We start from the raw sequence: 16,829 nt of genomic DNA, 5'->3' as shown, positions 1-16,829 counted from the left end.
AGAGCTTTATACAACGCATATCAAACGTCTAATGATACTGCTTAGAAAATGTCAGACAATTGAATCTATTGAATGTTGAAATTTTGAATATCAGCCAACACTCCTGCAAATCATTCAGAGTCAGAAAAAAAAAAAGAGGGTGATTCGCGAACCCCGCAAGAAGGAAACGCGATATGGCGAGAACAGCGAGCAGAATATGCAATTAAGATATCCTCTCATTTATTCCGGCCATTCGCATAACCGGTCACGCACAACCCGCGAATTCGAGCGGATTATATTAGACCGATTCGCGGGAGAAGTGGAACGAATAAACATCTCACGCGAGGCGTATTATCTCTCGGACACGAGAGCTGCCCGAGAGGTAACATTTAGTCGAACAACCCGAAAATAGTTATTCCCAAAGCCTAACGTATCTCGTTGCACGAGACAAATCGTGGATAGTGAGAGATTCGCTCGCGTGACCGTAGACACCTTGCCAGAAAATCGGGGATAAACCTGAAATTCGTGGAAAATCTCATCCCGATTTACAGTGTCTCTCCAAGAGCGTAACATCCGGGCGAATATAAATGAAAAGTAAATATCCGAAAGAATTTCGGAGTGAAAAAAAGTGATTCCTCGGAATCCCCGAAACAAATCCGCGCCCTAATAGTCACCGTGACGAGCGATCGCACCTGATCATTCATATCGATTGATGCGAAATAAACCTTGCAGGTTGTTACACCCACGGTAAAAAGTAAAGTGACGGCTCAAGGTGTTCTCAGACTTTCATAGAATGACTAGACTTCCCTAGGAAGCGATCCCTTTACGTGCCGTAATGAACCGTAGAACTCTACACAGTCGAGGCGAAGGCCATCGTTGAAAGAGGTAAAAAAAAAGGGGGGAGAAAAAATGGGCCAGGCAAATCGGCAAAAATATGTCTCGGTGTTCGAAACGAGTTCGCAAAAAGAAGATAAACGACCACTTGGACCGCGGATTGTTCCAGTTAAGGAGACCGGCTTTGCGAAGTCGCACACGAGGACTCGTCATGTACTCTCGTGGAGTATTAACGTCAGGCTCGAGGACGTCCTATTGGCGATAAATTATTTTTCTCTTTGGCTCGTATTCCCGTACTTCCAGTATCCTTATCTGCGTTTAACCTTCTTGCACTTTAAACGCTAACGGGGATCATCGAACACGCTAATATTTTTACGGCCAAATCGATATCATCCTCCTGGGACCTTATCCCTTGAGCACGGTCTCTCGGTCGTTTTTCCATAAGTTATAACCGTCGCGAGATTTCATATTACGAATGAGAATTTCTTGTAAAGCGCCTCCACCTTCTGCATTTACCGTCCTGTTAGAGCAGCGCATCTCTCGCGCGGACGAGAAGGGTTGGCGATTGCATCTCCGTGCTGATAAACTAATTGCAAACGTAATTCACCACGGAGCGCCTATGCACGGTAGTTCTTATGCAAACTTCGTTTGCAATCAAGAGCTTCGACTCGAAGTTCGAGGGAAACGTAAAAAAAAAAAGAAAAGGACGAAAAGTCAAACGCGAAAAACCGACTCGAAATAAATACCGAACGAGAAGAAAGTTATCGGATAACTTTCTTCCGCCGTCTTAACATTTTTGCACTCGCAAGGTAGAGATAACTCGACCTCGTCCTTTCCGAAAGGTTCTATGGTAGGATACATCTCGAGTGAAATGTTTAGAAAGGAAGGGTCTCGTAATGATTTATAAGCGTAAAGATCATCCTGAAATAAATAAATTAAAAATATTAATTCGTTACCTTCTCTCCCCAAGATTTACTATTTTAACAACTAACACCACATAAAAAATGTCGCGCTGATTCATAAAAACTGTTCGTAAATAACGAAAAAAAAAAATGTTTGTCTTAATTCCCCATTCATTTTTTTTTTTCTTATAACAGTGACTGATACCGCAGTAAAAGTTTCGCGCTGATTGAGCAGAGATATATATTCTCGTTCCCATAAAAAGTCCTAAGGTAGAATACATAGAATATACCTCGATCCAATTCTATAAGCCAATATCAATATTACAAAAAAAAGAATTCTCAAAATAATTCATAAAGATCGTCCTTAAATATAAAAGAAAAATTATCCAATGGTTGCCTACATTCCACGCTTTTTTCTATCAAAATATCGACTAGCCCCACGTCAGAAGTTTCGCACTAATCCAGTTGAGATGACTAGTCCTAGTCCTCCCCGAAATGTCCTAAGGTAAGACATATCTCGAATCGTCCTTAAATAAAAAGGAAAAATTATTCAATGGTTGCGTATACTCCACTGTTTTTTCTATAAGAACATGGACTAGCATCACATCAGAAATTTTGCGCTAATCCAGCCGAGATGACTAGTCCTCGTCCTCCCCGAAAAGTCCTAAGGTAGGACATATCTCGAATCGTCCTTAAATAAAAATTAAAAATTATTCAATGGTAGCCTATATTCCACGGTTTTTTCTATCGAAATATCGACTAGCCCCACATCAGAAGTTTCGCACTAATCCAGCCGAGATGACTAGTCCTCGTCCTTCCCGAAAAGTCCTAAGGTAGAACATATCTCGAATCGTCCTTAAATAAAAATGAAAAATTATTCAATGGTAGCCTGTATTCCACGGTTTTTTCTATCAAAACATCGACTAGCCCCACATCAGAAGTTTCGCATTAATCCAGCCGAGATGACTAGTCCTAGTCCTCCCCGAAAAGTCCTAAGGTAGGATATATCTCGAATGGTCCTTAAATAAAAAAGAAAAATTATCCAATGGTTGCGTATACTCCACTGTTTTTTCTATAAGAACATGGACTAGCATCACATCAGAAATTTTGCGCTAATCCAGCCGAGATGACTAGTCCTAGTCCTCCCCGAAAAGTCCTAAGGTAGGATATATCTCGACTGAGTCGAGCAGGCCACAGGGGAAGGCGCGGAGCCGGGATCGCGAGTCGAGCTGCAGCGAGCGGCGTGGAGGCAGCATCAGTCTCTGGCGGACCTCCACCGAGGAACGTTCTCCGCACGGTGTCCTTAGTTCTCTCTCCCTCTCCTTTTTCTCCCTCGACATCGAAGGGAGAAAAGTCGGGAACGCAATCCCCGCAACAGGGTCCTGTAACCTCGAAGTGTCGCGCCCTATTCGAGATTTCCACTTGAAGAAAGATTTCGGAAAGTTGAAAAGCGATTTGAAAAAAAAAAGAAAATAGAAACAAATTATCGTTAACAAAGGATCAACCGCGATGTGACCGAAGCCTCGAGGATTCTCCCCGGCCCGGAAGAGTGCGATGACGGCCGCGAAGATTGGCGCGAATCGCTCGAACGGTCTCGGCTAGACCCGCTCGTCCCCAAGGGGGATAAGAGGAACCATGTGGAAAAATTGCATCTTGGTTTTGTGCGCCGCAGGTAATTCGCCTTGTTGACAGCCTCGAATGAGATGCGAGGGTATATACATGTGCATCCTGCGTGTAAAATTACGCACCGCCTAGTGCGAAACGAGAGACCGGGATTTCTTTCACCTATGCCGTTGGCGTTTTGCCGGGATTCGCGGGAATACAAAAAAAAAAAAGAAATAATCCCGTATTCCGTATCTCTTAATCCCCAACAATTTGACCAACCCGGCTAAGCGATGAAATTTTAATAAGTGTTCCCCGGCATCGACTCACTAACCGGAGTCACTTAACGCGGACTCGGAGGGGAGTACACGGGAAAACCGCGGGGAACTTCTGAAATTGATTTAACACTTTTCCGTGATTTTCCCTTCATACAAGCGATACCTTTTAATCACGTTTTCATGAGCCCAAGTGGAACGATTCGAAGAGCGGATTTTGAGCGGCATGCGCAAAGGGAATTTCAGCGGAATTCGCTTAGTTCGTACCTGTTAAGTGGAATTCGTCCTCGTGCACCTCGACGTGCCAAAGTTTTTGGTGTCAGGAAAAATACAGAGAGAAAATTAACCGGCGTGAACGGAGTTTCTTTAAATGATTTTCCCCAGCGAGTGGAAACGACCCGATGACGAAAACCCGGCAGGGGTACGAATTAATTGAATTTCGCTTAGCGCAAACATTTGGCATCTCTGCAAACTGACTGGATGCTCGATCAAAGCGACCTCCACTTGGCTCGACTGATTTAATATTTGATCGGGTAATTACTTGACTGGGGCGTGCCTATCCGACTTTGGGTCCCATCAGAAAGAATCGCGCGTAAAATTGAACAGGGGAGAGCAGGGATCGTTTAGCGACCCCAATTTTCTCACATTCTACGGAATATACCACCATTGTTATCCTGTATTTGTGCTCCCCCCCTCCGAGGGTCAACAAAGCATCCGAACACGGCGAACTGTTGGACGAACCAATAAATTTCATTTCTGATCGCCTCGTATTTACACTTAATTGCATATATCAACGATTACAGGACTCGGGTGTCGTTATTACAGGATGTTCGAGTGAATTGAACATTGGAGGAAAAATAGAAAATTGCCGGGATGGGGAAATGTCACTTGTCGCCTGTACGCGTGGGAATTAGTACCTGACACCGTGGCTGGAAATGAACTCCAACTTCGTGGCATACATGACTCGTTATCAATAGCGCGCCGATGAGCGTTTCCATATAGTATGCTAATACATTCTAATTTGTCATCGTGTTTCAAGAGCTGAGAAAACGCGTTCCTGAATTCCAGTCACGCACAGCTGAACTAACGTGGACTCAAAAATGAAACCTTGCGCAGAAAACGGCAAAATTTGTATTCCTATCTGTTCGGATATATATTTCACAATAGCATTGAACTAGTTCGTTATCACGCGAAGTCTGTTTTTGAAATATTGGACAGTCCGCATTTATTATTAATACAAATTACAGATTAAGCTAGTCACAACGGCGGTTGAAAATATACCAGAAATATATTGTTTAACGAGTCGGTCAACCGCGAATTGGGGCAAAAAATGATGAATAGGGAATCGTTTGCATGAATATGCGAATCGGTTGCTCATGTGCCTTGAGTGGAATTATTCGATCTGCACGACACAGATAACTCACACTGTTGACAATCAGGTAACGAGGAGATACAGAGAGCGTATGATTCATGCCAATGAAATTTCAAATCCCTCGCACGCTACTTTTAACCTTTCTGAATGTTCCCGATGAATTCACGCTTCCAAGACTCTTACTTCAATTTGTCAACGTCTGATTATTTAATAGAATGACTAACGTGGCGTACAATACATACCGTCTTGTTAGAGCGATGCCGAGAATGCAAGGATTTTTTTAATTGGTGCTCAACGATTTTTTTCCTTTTTTTTTTTTTCATTCACTTTTGCCGGTTAGTTACTTATACCGGCACTTGAATGAATTTCCTCCCAATTTCCCCGACAATTGCCCGCGTTCCATTGAATGGAATCTGCGAAGCGCGAAGAAATGTAGGCACGGTATTTAACAGTGTTACGCCAGAATTCATGAAAGCCGATTATGAATGTTCAACAGCCGTGAGAAATGATCACGCACAAAACAATAGGAATCTACGTGCCCGATTATGGCAATTACGCTTAATGGCCGGTTGTTCTTTTGAACTTGAACGTTTATCTAGACAATCTGTCAGGTAAAATGACTTTTTCGAATTACTATCGTGGCTCGTTAAAAATATATGTCACGTTTGCCTTGAACATTGGATAACGATTATCGAAGGTCGTGGAAATAATTAAAAAAAAAAAATTGACGTTATTACATTTAGAGTTGTAAACTGATTTGGGTCTTTTTTCAGAGGTTTAAAATAACTTTGGATCCTCAAATCCGGATTCTCAGTTCGAGTTAAAATCCTTTTTAAATCGTCCTGAATAGCGGAGGCCAAATTGGGGCGGTAATTCATTATTAACACGGCCTATGAACTAGATAGGTTAAATTTGGATGGGTCAACCAAACGGAAACGAAGATACATAAGTAAAGGGTGAACGATCCCGCCGACCCTGCGATGAGCCAAAACATCCTTTGCCAAAATAGCCGTGCTAAAATGGAAAAGGAGTAGCGCCAAAAACACAAACGTTTCGGGTTATCAATTTACCATCGCCGCGAGCTCGCATAACCCCAATACATACTTCCTGATACGTGAGCAATTTATTAACGAATGACCGAACATCCCCGCACCGTCATTCCGCCAAAGCCGCAATCGCGATAATGCCTTCCCATCGCCACGGCGAATTCATTTTTTTTTTTTCATTTTTTTTTTTAATTAAAACCGCTTCGACATAGGTATCGTTAAAATACCGCATCGACACAGTGTTCGAATGATAGGAAATAATCGTAAAATCAATATTCAACTGTAAAACGCGGCAGTACTCGTCCACGCGGAATATGGATTAAAGCATAAAAATATACCCATATAAAAAGAGACAGGACTAGAGGTGTTAAAACTTCAAATGACCGGACAGGCAACTCGTTTCCATTCCATCATCTCTCGGCCTCTTGTCGAGGAAAATTCCCGCGTAGTATTTTCTCGAATTTCCTCCCTGCATTTGGAATCCGAATTTCTCTACCGAGAGCTCTAATAGAATTCCCTGTACAAGTCGCCATTCAAAATTCTCCGAATCTCCCTCGGAATTTCGCGAAAAATTCCCGAGAGGTCTGTTATTTCCGCGCATACAGGACGGACCGAGCCCTTGCAGGATTCTCTTTTCGCGATTTTACCTGACTTTTTTCAAATTTATATCTCCGCTCAGCGTTCGAGGGAACTCGACGCGACAGCGGCCCAGTTCGACCGAGACTATCTCTACCTAGAAAAGGAAATGCAACCGAGACTCGTTAATCCGTAGGTACAATCAGGAGCGATTATTCCGCGGCTTCGAGGGATCGCCTCTCGGCTGATAAAGCGCCGCTGGTCGCAATCCGTTTTCGTCGCCCACCAGGAACTCGGGACGACCAGGCGCGATCTTGTCGGGCTCTAGGTGCGAAGCTATCTATTTTCAACGAACACGACACTAATCCACGGAGACAATGGAAACGTGCGTTGCACGATTTGTCGCCGCGCTAGATAAGGCCCTGCCGCGTTTTTTCTCACCGCCTCTCTCTTGCTCCAGATTTAACTCCTGGAAGAGATATACCGACTACGCCCTCGCCAACTCCTTCGTGACATTTTATCCCATTGCCGAATCGGCCGACGATATCGACTTACATTGACTGACATACGGCATACATTGGAACACAGGAAACATAACACCCCCTGGCGGAAATAATAAATACCGGAGGTACTTAGAGAGTCCGTATATTTTCACGACTTTTTGCGTCGCATTACAGGCCGACTTTATTTTGCAGAACCGCGGCTGATAACGGTAGCAACCTTGTTATCTACGATTATAAGCAGTTTATGCTCTAGCCATGCCGTGCATCGAATTACAAACTCTCAATGGCACGTTATCGCTTAAACTGATAGAGGAAGTGGCATTGTTAAATTCCGTTCTTCAGTTGCGTTTAAAAAGAGCAAAAGGGCAGTGTCTACTGTTAGATTATGTTGGGCTCTAAAGTTTAAAGAAATGTAGGCTCGTAGGTCTTTTGATCGTTAATTAGTAGCGAAAAATTCCCGTCGACTGATTGATTTCAATGAGCCGTGCAAACGGTGAGCCATAATAAACGTTTGCGAGCTCAGCCTTGTGCCAGATGAATGAAAGTGGCTGCGATGAGCAGATCGGCTCATGTATGATACGACTGGACCATGGAGATATAAATAAATACTCATATAAGACCAGAAGATATTCCCGAGGCGAGTGGAAATCCCAAGGGAGTCCTAGTCATGGTTATAAATTTAAGCGCATTATAAAAGCGCAGGATTAATAACAATGGGCTCAGGAGTCCTCTAAAAAGCATGAAAATTCGGGATGGGTAATCGGCGGCGAAAAGTTCGAATCGAACGATCGATCTCAATGAACACGGTATTTGCACTAAACCACCGAACATTAATAGGCGTGGACGAGCTTGATCTCGTACCACGTGAGTAAACGTGAGGCTTCAATCAGGAAATTGGCTCATACATTATGGGATGGGATAATCGAGATATCAGGACACGAGAGATGCTCGCACAAGTTTGCCAGGAAATATTCCCACAGGGGATAAAAATTACGATGGAATTATCGATTTCTGGTTATTCGCGGTGTATTATCAGGTTTTAGTCGCGACGCTGAATTAAAATTCCAACCACGTCGTAAAAACACAGCACATCCCCGCAGGGTTAATAAGAATGGACCTTGGAGCCCCGTAAAAGGAGTAAAAGTCCTCCGGCCGTTTAATCGACGACGAAAAATTCGAGTCGAGTAATCGATCTCAATGAACATGGTAAGTGCGCAAAAGCACTAATCGTGCATAAACTTAATGTCGTACTGTCAGGAATCTTGGCAGAGTTTGACGCCAAATACATGTACATAAGAGGTATGCGCGAAGTAAGTAGACGTGAGACTGCACCGAGCAGATCGACTCTTTAAAAAAAAAAAAAAAATGACGACGGAATTATCGAGTTTTGGCCATAAATCTAAATTTCTCGCCGATCATAAAAGTACAGCACATCCCAGCCAGGATTAACAACAATGGATCTTGGAGTCCAGTAAAAGGAATAAACGTGCACGAAAATTGCGAACACTAATAAACATGTACAAACTTAATTTCATCCCATGAAGAATCTCGATCGAGTTTCGCGCTCAAAATATACAAGAACCCTGCACAAATGTAAACAAACATGAGACCGCAATCAGCGGATCGACACATACAAGATAGAAAGAGATAATCGAGTTGTCAGGACGCGCGAGATGGGCGCATCAATTTGCCAAAAAACATTCCTAAAGAGGATAAAAATGACAATGAAATTACCGAGTTCTGCCCATGAATTTAAATGATGACAACAGCACGGAACATCCCGGACAGGATTAACAACAACGGGCCTTGGAGTTCCGTAAAAGGGGTAAAAGTCATCAGGTCGTTTAATCGACGGCGAAAAGTTCGAGTCAAGTAATCGATCTCAGTGAACATGGTACGTATACAAAAACTGCGTACACTAATAAACATTTACAAACTTAATGTCATCCCATGAAGAATCTCGGTCAAGTTTCGCGTTAAAAATATACAAGAACCCTGCACAAATGTAAACAAACATGAGACCGCAATCAGCGGATCGACTCATACAAGATAGAAAGAGATAATCGAGATGTCAGGACGTGCGAGATGCGCGCATTGATTTGCCAAAAAAGATTCCTAAAGAGGATAAAAATGACGATGGAATTACCGAGTTCTGCCCATGAATTTAAATGATGACAACAGCGCGGAACATCCCGGACAGGATTAACAACAACGGGCCTTGGAGTTCCGTAAAAGGGGTAAAAGTCATCCGGTCGTTTAATCGGCATCGAAGAAGTTCGAGTCGAGCGATCAATCTCAATGAGGACGGTACATGCACAAAAGCACCGAGCACTAATAAGCGTGCACGAGCTTAGCCTCGTACCAGATGAATGAAAGTGAGATTGCCATGGGCCTATCAGCCCATGAACGATACCGCGGGCTCGTCGAGGTATAAATACACCCCAAGAGATGCTCTCCAGAGAGTTTTTCGACAAGTTCCAATACCAGAAGCGCAGAAACAGCCGACTACCGTGTAACAATATCGTCGGTACCGATGCACGCGCACACGAAACGTTCACCAGCAGGCTTCCACATTCGAGGAAGCCAGACGAGGAAAATCCACGAGTGATCCCGAAAATTCCGGAGAACGAACCGCACAAAATTCGGAGTAATTAGCCCAAAGGATAAAGCCTTCACCTAGGAGCTGATAATGGAGCGTTGATGAGGGATGGTCAGGTGAAATGAGAGAAGTAAGGTGAAAGGTAGACAAAAGGAGCGCAAATGTGGGCCAGGAACCCGAAAATCCCCCCCGGAAATGGGGCGGAACACCCGGCGAATGGAAATTCAGGGAACGGCCCTCGCTGGGGAAACGCGGAATGAAAGCGGAAATAAGGTCAGGCGAAAAGGTGGAGGAAAGGGCACGGGATACCGTAGGTACGAGTTACGTACGCGGCAAAATCCCGCGCATCGTGAGTCCGCTTATTTATTAGGATACCACGTAAATCAATAAGCGTATCTCACCGGCCGTATTGCTATCCAGTTAGATTTGCATTGAATGCGCGTCCGGGACGAAGACGAGGAGGGGCACGACATGCGAACGCTCGCAAACTGTATTCCGCGCAATCGAGCACCCCATAGAGGCGCATTTATGCACCGGCACTCGTACGCGACCCCCGTCTGCGATGAGGAGCTGGTGCCGTTACGGGGGATCCCGTAAAGGATCATCCACCTAGATTCCTCGCAAGCGGAATTCACTGCGTGTTCCTTGGCAGATTTTCCCCTCGGTGACACATTTTGACGACCACTTAAATTCCCAGGCTTTTAAACAGTACGATACGTAATGGAGCAACACGTGTACACGCTTTTATGCACTTGTATTCATAAGCGACCCCCCTTCTCTTCAAGGTTGTACCTCTTACATGAAATCCATCATAAAGGAGCATCCACTGATAAAAATCCATGGAAGTTTACATACATTTTTACGCCCCTCATACCTGAAGTTACACATAGTAAAACGTTAAATTAAAAAAATACGACATATAAGATATGTAAATACACCTAGTGCATTTTTACTTGAATTAGACGTAACGTCACATTATCATTTTCTTTAACTTAACTAAGATGCCGAATGTGACACTACAGAGACAATGTAACTTTACTGGAATTATCGTGGCATCAAAATAATCAGTGACTGAGTATGTAAATTCGCATAAGTATTTATCACCGTAGGAGAGCTTCCTATACAAAAAGAAATCCTTCCTAAATCATCAAAGAAATTTCTGCGCAACGGCGACCCGGGTATTGTCCTCCCTGCTTGATCAACCAAACGATGCAACGTATTTACCCTCTATTAAGGGCGCTCACCACTCCAGCGATTTTGCAGGGCCTCACGGACAACGATTCCGAACGTATTTCTAAACCGATCGAGCTTAACGAGTGCTCATATCGAAGATGAAATGTTGACCTGTGTTTATATGGGAGCGATTTTCGATAAGTGGTCATTATCATATAAAAAAGTGCAACGACATAATTTCAATGTCCTTTTACCTAGGAAGGAGGTGTTTGATCGAAAATCGCTCCCATATAAACACACGTCAACATTTTATCTTTAAAACGAGCACTCGTTGAGCTCAATCGGTTGAGAAATACGCTCAAAATCGTTGTCCCCGTGGAGCACCTTTTTCAGGATTTTCAAGTTTCTCGCGAGGAATTTGGGCATTCCTTAGCAACCGTTGCCGACTCTAGGCGGAGCGTCCAACTTGCGTGTGCGTGCGGCCGAGTGTCACCCACGTTTCGGCGCCTAGTCCAGAGGCGTCTAGCCGTTGTGTGAGTTATGTACGTGCAAAATACGCACACATTTTTCGCTCGTTGCTAAACACTGCCCATTATGCGTCGCGTCTCCCTCATCCGAAAAAGAAAATACGTCTTAGTTACCTCCCACCGAATTCGATGCTAATGCCATCTAGCGGTGGAAGTCATCGTCCTTACTTGGTGGTGAACGCCGTTAAAAACTATTACCACCGCAAATATAATCTGTGTCGCGTTTTCTCGTACACGAGGCAATAGTATTTCTCAGAATTTCCCTGGCCCATTTTCAAGCGTTTACGCCGAACCAAGTGGAATCCTTCATTACGACCGAATATTTCCCCCCGTGTCTCTTCTCCGATCTTGGATACGGTGACACATTTTGACGGGCGCTTAATTCTCGGTGGCATGCGAATGCTCCGAAATTGCATGCCGCGCAATAGCGCGGCCCATAAACGCGCGTTTATGCGTCGACGCACGCAGAGGGCACGGATGCGTGCCGAGAGCTGATGTCATCGCGGCAGATATCGCGGGAGAATCATTGGACCAGATTGAACGTCGGTTTTACGAGAGGTGCTCGAAATCAATCGAGCGATAGAAATTGCGATTCAACTCGGGGGGGGAGGGGGAATTATTCTTCGCGAGCGGCATTCGCAAGACTCGAATCATTCGCGATCCTTGATGCGACCTCGACGCGACTTCCTCGGGGCCAAGATTCGAATTTCTGGAGTTCTTCGAAACTTCCTCGTCCGATGAGGCGCCTTGTACTTTTCCTAGATTTTTTCTTCTTTCTTTTTTCCCCCCCTAGAAAACATTCCCGACAGCGGCAAAAACTTCCTCGGGATTCCATCTTCTTTCTATTTCCCCTGAAATACGTCCCCTCCGCGTGTTTACCTTAGACTCCGAAGTTTCGGGGAGGCGCAGAGTAAAAGGAGTACTCGCGCCTCTGATATCCCGCTATCACGAAATGCCGGAACAAGTCTCGACGAGGTAACTCAATACGAGGGGGCGAGTTTTCCGAGATATCGGGACCTCTTCCTCGACCTGTCGACATGGCGAGGGGTGAGATATGAAATAATGGAGGAATTAATACCGCGGTTAAATGAAACTCGGTCATAGGTTCGAGAGGAGCGTCGGGACGCATTTATTGTCGACCCTTATTGGCGTTCGATTAAATGACAAGGAGACGAGGCAACGACGGGGGCCGTAAATTTCTCTTGTGATGTATAAGCGGCGGGACCTATTGATAAAATTCCAGAGACTGTTAGGCTTACTTAAGATGTGTTTGACCCACGTTGCACATTTCTCTCGCGTTCGCACGTTTGTCAGCCTCGTAATGGTCGCTCGTCTGGTGAATAGCGACAAACCGGTAAGGGACGAGACGTATGCGTAATCGGTGGCGGTAACGGGCTCAGAATGCAAGATCGAATGATCGGGGGACAAGAAATGGGAATGTACATATGTGGAAGCCGATTAGAATAGCCGGAAAGGGAATAAGTAACTGAATTACTGGGATCACGGCCGTCCGGATAGCGTGATAACGCGATAACGCTCCGGCGAAATGCCCTTATGTCGGCGAGAGCGTTACGGGGTAAAAAGTGATTAATCGAGTCGGCCGGATGAAGTTTCAAAGCGCGGAAACAACTTTAGCTCATTTAACTATCCGAATGTTGTTCGGCTTCGGCGATGGGAGAGTTCCGAATGTTTAAACCGAATCGCTCGATTGCCGAAACGCGGTATCTCCGGTCGGCTGATAAACGTTTGCTTCGTGAAGTTCTCCTCAAACCGTAACGACGAGAGTCCATATTCTCTCTGGTCAGCTAAATCCTCTATCTCCTCTCGACAAAGGGGGTCCTAATTATTAATGACGCCGGCTAAACCAGGTCGAGAAATTAATAAAGCATCAGGGTTCAGGCTTCCTTCTATTCGAGTACGGAGGCGGCCATGTTGTCATGGGACTTCGATCGTGATAAAAGTGACCTGCTCGAATTTCTAATCATACATCTTCGCCATCCTCGAACGTGTAAACCTTCTCCTACGGTAATTCATATTTTCACGATATTTTACGTCCCCGGATACTCGAATTATGAACTGTAACAGAGAGAAAATCTTCGAATGAAATTGAGCCCGTGTTGGGTTAAGGGGATGTGAAAGTGGCATCCGAAAGCTCAATCGTTCATAAAACTTTTCTACGAACTGAGTGTCTCAAATCGTTTCATACTTTAAAACGTGAATATGGAGACCCTAAGATATGTCCTGAAACTCGCGAAATTTCATTTTTTATAAACTATTTTTTAAATACCTATAAACAAATTTGAAGAGAATTGAAATTTCATGAGTTTCAGGACCTTCCCTATAGTCTCCCTATTTACGTTGTAACGTTTCAAACTATTCGGTAAACCGAGTTGGGAGAAAAGTTTTGTAAACAAAACCTCTTCGACGCCACTTTCAGATCACCTTAAAATTAGGAGAGAATGGACGTCGGATGTTTTCCTTGTACCTTCGACAAACGTCGCTCTTGTTTCTGCCAGTGACATAAACACGAATCGGTAATGTGCCTTCACGCGTGACGGAAGAGTTTCGGGTGTAGCCGCGTGTTTAGCAGACGCCGTGCCCGTTTCGGATGCATGATTACATTGAATTCGACTGGGACACAATGCTCGATAAATATTCCCTCCAGATAATGCCGGCATTCATCGGTTGCCCACGTGCGCCACAAAACGCAGTTACTCGACATTCTTTTTGACCGATCCTAGTTGGATCTCCTTCGTAACGAAGCTTCTTCACGGTTAGTGCGATCTGCCCTTAATTATGTAACATATAAATCAGTAAAATCGCCGACGTCCTTGAATGCGATGGCAAGTACGACATCATTCCAATAAAAGAAAAGAGGGGAAGTCAAGCGACATCCTGTTTCCCCTAAAAAAAGAACTTCCTAAAGAGATGCTAAACGGGTCAGCCTTTGTTGAACGTCAAACGGCGACGTCAAAAGTCGAGGTAGTTCGAGCCGAACAGCGAGATATCCCTTCTGTTGCAAACCGCGGATTAACGTATCACGTGCCACGTGAAGAAACTTCCCAACAATATCCAACTCCGAAGTAACACTCCGTTTGGTTTTTGCTCGTAGGGATCGCCTCGGCCGTGGTGGAGCCGCAAAGCTTCAGCGTTAATCCACCGCCCAGGCACCGAGGAAGAAACGGCAGAGGAAACGAGGGTATCCGACGATTTGCGTGTCCCGTGGGATTCTTCAGATTACGGAGGAACTGTTATTACTTGAGCGCCGGTACGGCGCCCTGGAGGGAGGCCCACTTCCACTGTAAAGACAGGAACGCGACGCTTGCGGTCCTGGACAAAGGCGGCAAGGACAGGATCCTGAGGAAGTACCTGATGGGAGATCAATTCAGTAAGTCGGGACATCCATATCGACCATTTCAGGGCTCTTTTCGTTTAACCAAGGTCCCAAAGGACGCCGCATCGCGGACGGAATCCATCCCCAAGAGGATTCCAAAGTTCCGGTGCTGGATTCTAGAATTACATAAGAGTCCTTTGATCTGATCCACATTACGGGATAACGCGAAGCTTCGGCAATCACTGAGAAACCGCGAGTCTGCCTTTTCAGCGGAAAGGGGAATCGAAATCGCGCCCGAGCTGGGGGAACTATGTCGAGGGTATGATCACCAAAAGGCTCCTGTCTTTGCAGCCAAACTGGAGCGCTGGATCGGCGGTATCTTCAATTGGCAGCAAATGGCCTGGGAATGGGGTGTCTCCGGCGAGAAGATAGTCTTCCAGAGCTTCAGCAAACTGAACCCTGGGAACTCTAAGCAGTACGCGTGGCACTGTATCATAATGGACCCTGCTCTGAAGTATAAGTGGAGCCCCAGGAGTTGCGTGGAGCCGAAACACTACATCTGCGAAGTGCCGGCAGGACGTATAGGTAAAGAAGATTTACGACTGCTCGACTAAATTGCCTCCCCCTTGGAAACTCGTACAGAAATCAGTGGAATCCGAGCAACGTGCTTCGGGCGATGCCTCGAGGTTTAACGGATGTTTCTCTCGTTCTCTTTGCAGATTATTAGGAATTTATCCTTTCATTTGGGTCCTCTACATAAGCTTGAGCCGGATAGGCGACCCCTTCCTTGTGACTTCTATATGTAACTTCCTTGTCTCTTTCCAACACAGCGAAGCGACGTAAGAAACTGGTGGATGAGCCTCAGAACCAAAGGATGAAGCCTCGGAAGACCGGCAAGAAGTACAATCCTAATAACAATCAGAAAATCAGACAACACCGTCGAAATAAACAACAACAGGCGTGGAGACGAGAGTGGATGCGACAAAGCGCCAACGAAGGATGGTCCCATGGCGTTAACTTGGGCTCCCGACCACCCTCAAAGTAAGTTACCTATATTCTCAAATTGGTGAGAAAATGTCGTTAATAATTGTTTGACAATGCTAATGAAATTTCAGCGTGAGACTGGCACCGGGAGCGAGACCTAGCGACAGGATGCGTCACGCCAACAAGTATCTTCAGAGCACCGTACCTCGGGTTTCCCAAATTATTCCCCAGGGTCGGGAATATGGAGCTTATTTGGGAGACGGTCCAGCAAACCATAAGCAATCGCAAAGTCTGGCCGACAGAAATAACGAGCTGTCGCAGTTCCATGCGAAAATTAACGACCTGTCGTTGGAAGAAGTATTACTTAAAACGTGAAGAGAGAACTCCCCGAGACAGCGGATTTTCTTTTCGAATTCCTTTGCCAAGAAAAAGTGCGCGACCCGCGCAGCTTTAGACTTTAAGTAGTAAGAACAGACTGAAATAATTTATTTATCGCGCATACTCTATACGTTTGGCGAATTTAGCGTTAAGATGTCATTCTACTCAAACTTTGAAACGACGAATAACATTACTTAGTGGATGAAGTTAAACAGAAGTTATCTGTTGAATACCTTATTCGTTGATGATGAAACTGCAAATTGGTAGCTTCTTAATTGTCTTAGTTACAATAGCGAACCGAGAAAATATCCCCCATCCCTTAAAAACGATTATTTCATAATTGATTAATGCTCTTGTAATTAAATGGTTGTTACATTTTCGTGAAGCCAGGAATTCAATGTAAACGTTGCAAGCATAAAGCTTATCGTGTCTGCGAATATTTTCCTTTAAGTTATAATGCACTTCGAGCTAGCTTTAATCGCATTGATGTACTACTTTTTACACTGCTATGCCTGTAAATATATACTGTGTAAGGTGCCGAACCACTGAAATTTGTTGCACCTACATTTGAATGTATTTAACTTAAATGTATTGTATCTTAACGTAACTGTACTGTATATCGAATTCAATGAACCATCGTCACTGTATCCAAATGTCAGAGTATTAATAAGACACAATAATCAATGTAGAATGCAGACATAACTTGTACGAAAGAATTTCATTTGTGCAAGATAGGTGAATACGT

The 16,829-nt window shown here is 44.6% G+C and overlaps 2 protein-coding genes across 2 annotated transcripts in view; one reads left to right on the top strand and one right to left on the bottom strand.

Moving 5' to 3' along the window:
- Positions 1–16,829, bottom strand: part of LOC105704058 (HIV Tat-specific factor 1 homolog) — a 74,729-nt gene that overhangs the window by 56,176 nt on the left and 1,724 nt on the right. The window lies entirely within an intron of this gene.
- Positions 2,986–16,775, top strand: LOC105704065. The gene is made up of 5 exons (XM_012432951.1): positions 2,986–3,387; positions 14,501–14,776; positions 15,074–15,307; positions 15,553–15,763; positions 15,838–16,775. Exons 1-5 carry the CDS (start codon positions 3,351–3,353, stop codon positions 16,079–16,081), a joined length of 1,002 nt encoding a protein of 333 aa, XP_012288374.1. The 5' UTR covers positions 2,986–3,350; the 3' UTR covers positions 16,082–16,775.

Source organism: Orussus abietinus, unplaced genomic scaffold (genome assembly GCF_000612105.2).
Source record: "Orussus abietinus isolate OABI.00-Male unplaced genomic scaffold, Oabi_2.0 scaffold4, whole genome shotgun sequence".
NCBI classification, from domain to species: domain Eukaryota; kingdom Metazoa; phylum Arthropoda; class Insecta; order Hymenoptera; family Orussidae; genus Orussus; species Orussus abietinus.
The sequence above is the reverse complement of the archived record's forward strand: the minus strand, read 5'-3'. Positions and strand labels throughout refer to the sequence as shown.

What these genes read in the sequence shown, in the direction of transcription:
- LOC105704065 (XM_012432951.1), top strand. Translation starts at nt 3,351, where the DNA reads ATGTGGAAAAATTGCATCTTGGTTTTGTGCGCCGCAG. An exon ending in CCTGATGGGAGATCAATTCA is followed by an intron (nt 14,777 to 15,073) that starts GTAAGTCGGGAC and finishes CTGTCTTTGCAG; the next exon opens with CCAAACTGGAGCGCTGGATC. An exon ending in AGTGCCGGCAGGACGTATAG is followed by an intron (nt 15,308 to 15,552) that starts GTAAAGAAGATT and finishes TTTCCAACACAG; the next exon opens with CGAAGCGACGTAAGAAACTG.